At 59.8% G+C, this 5,337-nt stretch overlaps 1 protein-coding gene across 1 annotated transcript in view; it reads left to right on the top strand.

Moving 5' to 3' along the window:
* The window catches only part of LOC103624441 (adenylate cyclase type 3), a 21,680-nt gene extending 16,613 nt beyond the window's left edge, over positions 1-5,067 (top strand). Inside the window, exons 5-10 of the mRNA XM_017725845.1 lie at positions 1,104-1,315; positions 1,528-1,674; positions 1,784-1,897; positions 3,232-3,355; positions 3,438-3,562; positions 4,346-5,067. Coding sequence (XP_017581334.1) covers positions 1,104-1,315; positions 1,528-1,674; positions 1,784-1,897; positions 3,232-3,355; positions 3,438-3,562; positions 4,346-4,528 — 905 coding nt within the window. The 3' untranslated portion in view covers positions 4,529-5,067. The remainder of the gene's footprint in view (positions 1-1,103; positions 1,316-1,527; positions 1,675-1,783; positions 1,898-3,231; positions 3,356-3,437; positions 3,563-4,345) is intronic.
* Positions 5,068-5,337: the final 270 nt, after the last annotated feature.

Below are 5,337 nucleotides of genomic sequence, written 5' to 3'. Positions count from 1 at the left end.
CCCTTCCCTTTTCCTCCTTTTCCCTTCCCTTTTCCTCCTTTTCCCTTCCCTTTTCCTTCTTTTTCCTCCCCTTCCCTTCCTCTCCTTTTTCTTCCTCTTCCCTTTTCCTTTTTTTCCCTTTTCCTCCTTTTTCCTCCCCTTCCCTTTTCCTTCTTTTTCCTCCTTTTCCCTTCTCTTTTCCTCCTTTCCCCTTCCCTTTTCTTTCTTTTTCCTTCCCTTTTCCTTCTTTTTCCTGCCCTTCCTTTCCCTTCCGTTCCCTTTCCCTTCTTTTTCCTGCCCTTCCCTTCCCTTTTCCTTTTTCTTCCCCTTTCCTCCCTTTTCCTCCTTTTTCCTTCCGTTCCCTTTTCCTTCTTTTTCCTGCCCTTCCCTTTTCTTTCTTTTTCTTGCCCTTCTCTTTTCCTCCTTTCCCCTTCCCTTTTCTTTCTTTTTCCTTCCCTTTTCCTTCTTTTTCCTGCCCTTCCTTTCCCTTCCGTTCCCTTTCCCTTCTTTTTCCTGCCCTTCCCTTCCCTTTTCCTTTTTCTTCCCCTTTCCTCCCTTTTCCTCCTTTTTCCCTCCGTTCCCTTTTCCTTTTTTCCTGCCCTTCCCTTTTCTTTCTTTTTCCTTCCCTTTTCTTTCTTTTTCTTCCCCTTCCCTTTTCCTCCTTTTTCCTTCCCTTTTCCTCCTTTTTCCTGCCCTTCCCTTCCCTTTTCCTCCTTTTTCTTCCCCTTTCCTTCCTTTTCCTCCTATTACCTTGTTTCCTCCTTTTTCCTCTTTTCCTCCTTTCTTCTCCTTTCTCCTCTCCCCTTCCTCCTTTTTCTTCCCTTTTTCTCCCCATTCCTCCCCCTTTCTCCCTTTGCCCTTCCCTAAATCCCTTCCCTTCCCTGATTCCTTGGAAGCTCCACGATCCCGGGATTTATCCCAGGCCCATCCCCAGCATCTCCATCTCCTCTCCAAGGAAACCCCCCAAGGTTTTTCCAGCCCCCCCACCCCAAATCCAGGAACGTCCCCATCCCATCCCATTCCCAACGTGGCCGTGAGGCTCCCGCTCCCACCTCGGAGCCGTTCTCATCCCGAATTACGGCTTCACCTCATCCCAAACCCTTCTCCCAGGCTGTCCCCATGATCCCAGCGCGGGTGGAACTGGGAACGCAGCCACATTCCCACCATGAATTCCCAGGTGGAAAAGCTGGCCAGGACCCTTTTCCTGTGGAAGATCGACGTCCACGACCAGAAGGAGCGCGTGTCCGAGATGCGCCGCTGGAACGAGGCCCTGGTGGCCAACATGCTCCCGGAGCACGTGGCCCGCCACTTCCTGGGCTCCAAAAAGCGGGATGAGGTCGGTGTTCCCACATTCCCGGGCTCTTCCCACCTCCAGATCCAACGGCCATTGCCGGCGGAGCGCCTGTGGGGAGGAGCCGCGGATGGGTTGGGATTTGCCGGAGGCGCCGGCGCGCTCCCTGGGCGCGTTCCCGGCTCTCGGGGACGTTCCCGCCGCGCTTCCGTGGGCACATTCCCGGCTCCCGGCCACATTCCCGGCGCCTTTCCCAGGAGCTCTACAGCCAAACCTACGAGGAGATCGGCGTCATGTTCGCCTCCCTTCCCAACTTCGCCGACTTCTACACGGAGGAGAGCATCAACAACGGCGGCATCGAGTGCCTGCGCTTCCTCAACGAGATCATCTCCGACTTCGACGCGGTGAGCCGGGACGGGATCCACCGCGGCCATTCCCTGCGATTCCTCCCGACCTTCCCGTCCCGCTCCCGCCGGGATGCGCCGCGATCCCGCGTTTCGTGTCCGTGCCCAGCTCCTGGACGAGCCCCAGTTCCGCTGCATCACCAAGATCAAGACCATCGGCAGTACCTACATGGCCGCCTCCGGAGTGACGCCCGACGCCGGCGTCAACGGATTCGGCGCCAAGGTCAGGGCAGGATCCGGCCGTGGGACGCTCCTGGGGATTCGGGGCTCGGTCCCTTCCTCCTTCTCCCCATCCCTGCGTCCCCATCCCCGTGTCCCATCCCTGTCCCATCTCCCTGTCCTCATCCCTGGATCCCATCTCCATCTCCTCATCCCCGTGTCCCATCTCCATCTCCTCATCCCCGTGTCCCATCTCCATCTCCTCATCCCCGTGTCCCATCTCCATCTCCTCATCCCCGTGTCCCATCTCCATCTCCTCATCCCCGTGTCCCATCTCCATCTCCTCATCCCCGTGTCCCATCTCCATCTCCTCATCCCCGTGTCCCATCTCCATCTCCTCATCCCCGTGTCCCATCTCCATCTCCTCATCCCCGTGTCCCATCTCCATCTCCTCATCCCCGTGTCCCATCTCCATCTCCTCATCCCCGTGTCCCATCTCCATCTCCTCATCCCCGTGTCCCATCTCCATCTCCTCATCCCCGTGTCCCATCTCCATCTCCTCATCCCCGTGTCCCATCTCCATCTCCTCATCCCCGTGTCCCATCTCCATCTCCTCATCCCCGTGTCCCATCTCCATCTCCTCATCCCCGTGTCCCATCTCCATCTCCTCATCCCCGTGTCCCATCTCCATCTCCTCATCCCCGTGTCCCATCTCCATCTCCTCATCCCCGTGTCCCATCTCCATCTCCTCATCCCCGTGTCCCATCTCCATCTCCTCATCCCCGTGTCCCATCTCCATCTCCTCATCCCCGTGTCCCATCTCCATCTCCTCATCCCCGTGTCCCATCTCCATCTCCTCATCCCCGTGTCCCATCTCCATCTCCTCATCCCCGTGTCCCATCTCCATCTCCTCATCCCCGTGTCCCATCTCCATCTCCTCATCCCCGTGTCCCATCTCCATCTCCTCATCCCCGTGTCCCATCCCTGTCCCATCTCCCTGTCCTCATCCCTGGATCCCATCCCCATTTCCCATCTCCATGTCCCATCTCCCTTTCCCCATCCCAGTGTCCCATCCCCGTGTCCCATCTCCATCTCCCCATCCCAGTGTCCCATCCCAGTGTCCCATCTCCATTTCCCATCTCCATGTCCCATCCCTGTGTCCCATCTCCCTGTCCCCATCTCCCTGTCCCCATCTCCCTGTCCCCATCCCAGTGTCCCATCCCAGTGTCCCATCTCCATTTCCCATCTCCATGTCCCCATCCCTGTGTCCCATCCCAGTGTCCCATCTCCCTGTCCCCATCTCCCTGTCCCCATCCCTGTGTCCCATTCCCCATCTCCCCCGGCCCGTCAACGCCGGGAAAAGGCAGCAAAGGGCTGATTCCCGGCGTTTCCGTGCAGAAGGAGCTGTCGGAGAAGGAGCGCTGGCAGCACTTGGCCGACCTGGCCGACTTCGCCTTGGCCATGAAGGTGACGCTGATGAACATCAACTACCAGTCCTTCAACAACTTCATGCTCCGCATAGGCAAGTCCGGGAATGCCGGGAATGCCGGGAATTCCGGGATACCGCTGCGTGCCCCGGTGCCATCGGCGCCTGTCCCGCGCAGGGATGAACAAGGGCGCGGTGCTGGCCGGGGTCATCGGCGCCCGCAAGCCCCACTACGACATCTGGGGCAACACGGTCAACGTGGCCAGCAGGATGGAATCCACCGGAGTCATGGGGAACATCCAGGTGGGATCACGGCGGGAGCGGCGATCCGGGGGCGTGGAGCGCTCGGAACGGCCCAGGCTCAGGGGTGGGAAGGGGAAAGCCGGGGTTGGGAATGCCAGGAAAAGGTTGGGGATGGATGAGGAGCTGCTCCGAGGTGGGAAAGGCGTGGAATGGTGGGATGGGTTGGGTTCGTTCCAGCTTGGACTCCGTCCCCTATCCCAGGGGTGCTCTGAGCTTTCCCTGGACACTGCCAGGGATCCGAGGATTCTCTGGGAATTCCAGCGCAGCCGGGAATTCCTTCCCAAGATCCCAGCCCGAGCTCCCCTTTCCCAGGGAAATCCCTCCATTCCCGCCTCTCCCAGCCTGCCATTGGATCCAGCCCCATCCCGACTCCTCTGCGGGAATTCCGGCCTCCAGGCCCTTCCCTGTGAATCTCGGCACTCCAGGAAGGCTCTCCCTTCCCTTCCCCATCCCCGACTTCCAGAAAACCCCCTGGCCATGGATTCGGAGCCTCCTGCATCCCACAATCCCGGAATGCTTTGGCTGGGATCCACGCAGCTTCAATCCCATCCCATTCCAAGGCCAGCACCTCCCCCGATGATCCCAGGCTGCTCCAGCCTTTCCTTGGGCACTGCCAGGGATTCCCTGGGAATTCCAGCCCAGCCCGTGCCAGGGAAAAATCCCTTCCTAAACTCGGCCCCCCCTCGGCTGCGCTGGGATCCGGCCGTTGTTCCCAGCGGGGTTTTTCCCGCTCCCATCCCAGGAAAGATTCCCGGTATCCCGGCGTCTCCGCTTTTCCCGCAGGTGGTGGAGGAGACGCACCTGATCCTGAAGGAATACGGATTCCGCTTCGTCCGGCGCGGCGCCGTCTACGTCAAGGGCAAAGGGGAGCTCCTGACCTTCTTCCTGAAGGGCCGGGAAAAGCCGGGATCGTTCCTCGGAGCTGCCGCCGTTCCCCTGCCCCACCAGGTGCTGGAGAATTCCTGAGGATCCGCCGGCACCACGGAAAACCCATCGGGAATGTGGAATCCGGAAGCCAAGGCTTTGGCACGGACCCTTCCCGGAGGTTTCGGGGGCATTGGTTTCCGTGGGAAAGAGGGAAACGCGGATCCGGCTCCGGCGACCGCGCCGCCGGCTTTTCCCGGGGTTTTCCGGGAGGAAGCGCCGCGGAACAGCAGGACTTGGAGTGGCGGCAGCAATTCCAGGAGATCCAAACTCAGGGATGGTTGGGAAGACTCCGCGTCTCTTCCGGGAGCGGGAGCAAATCCGGGATTTGCTGGGAATTGCCCCCGGATTCCTCCCGAAGCACGGCAGGGAGGAGCTGGGAGAGCTCGGATCCGCCTCGGATTTGGGGAAGAAGGGACGGGAATTGTGCGTTCCAGGCCCGGGAATTCCATCAGAGAACCGATGGATTTCCATTCGGGATCAGGCGGCGCCGGGAACGGCGCCCATGGAATGAGGGGAGCCGGGGGCATTCCCGGAGTTGGGATCGCTTTGAATAGAAGGAGTGGAATTCCAAAGCCTGATTCCCATTTGCCGGCCTGCTCTGTTCCAGGGATAACGGGAGGGGCTCCAGCGCTTCTCCGAGGGGGCCTTGGGTTTGGAGGGATCCCGGAATCTTTGGGTGGGACCCACGGAGCTTCAATCCCATCCCATTCCGACCCCACGGTGATCCCAGGCTGCTCCAGCCTTTCCTTGGATGCTCCCAGGGATTCCCTGGGAATTCCAGCGCAGCCGGGAATTCCTTCCCAAGATCCCAGCCCGAGCTCCCCTTTCCCCTGGGAATCCCTCCATTA

The sequence above is a fragment of the Corvus brachyrhynchos genome, unplaced genomic scaffold (assembly GCF_000691975.1).
Source record: "Corvus brachyrhynchos isolate BGI_N302 unplaced genomic scaffold, ASM69197v1 scaffold962, whole genome shotgun sequence".
NCBI classification, from domain to species: domain Eukaryota; kingdom Metazoa; phylum Chordata; class Aves; order Passeriformes; family Corvidae; genus Corvus; species Corvus brachyrhynchos.
Note: the sequence above shows the minus strand (reverse complement) of the source record. Positions and strands in the feature narration are given on the sequence as shown.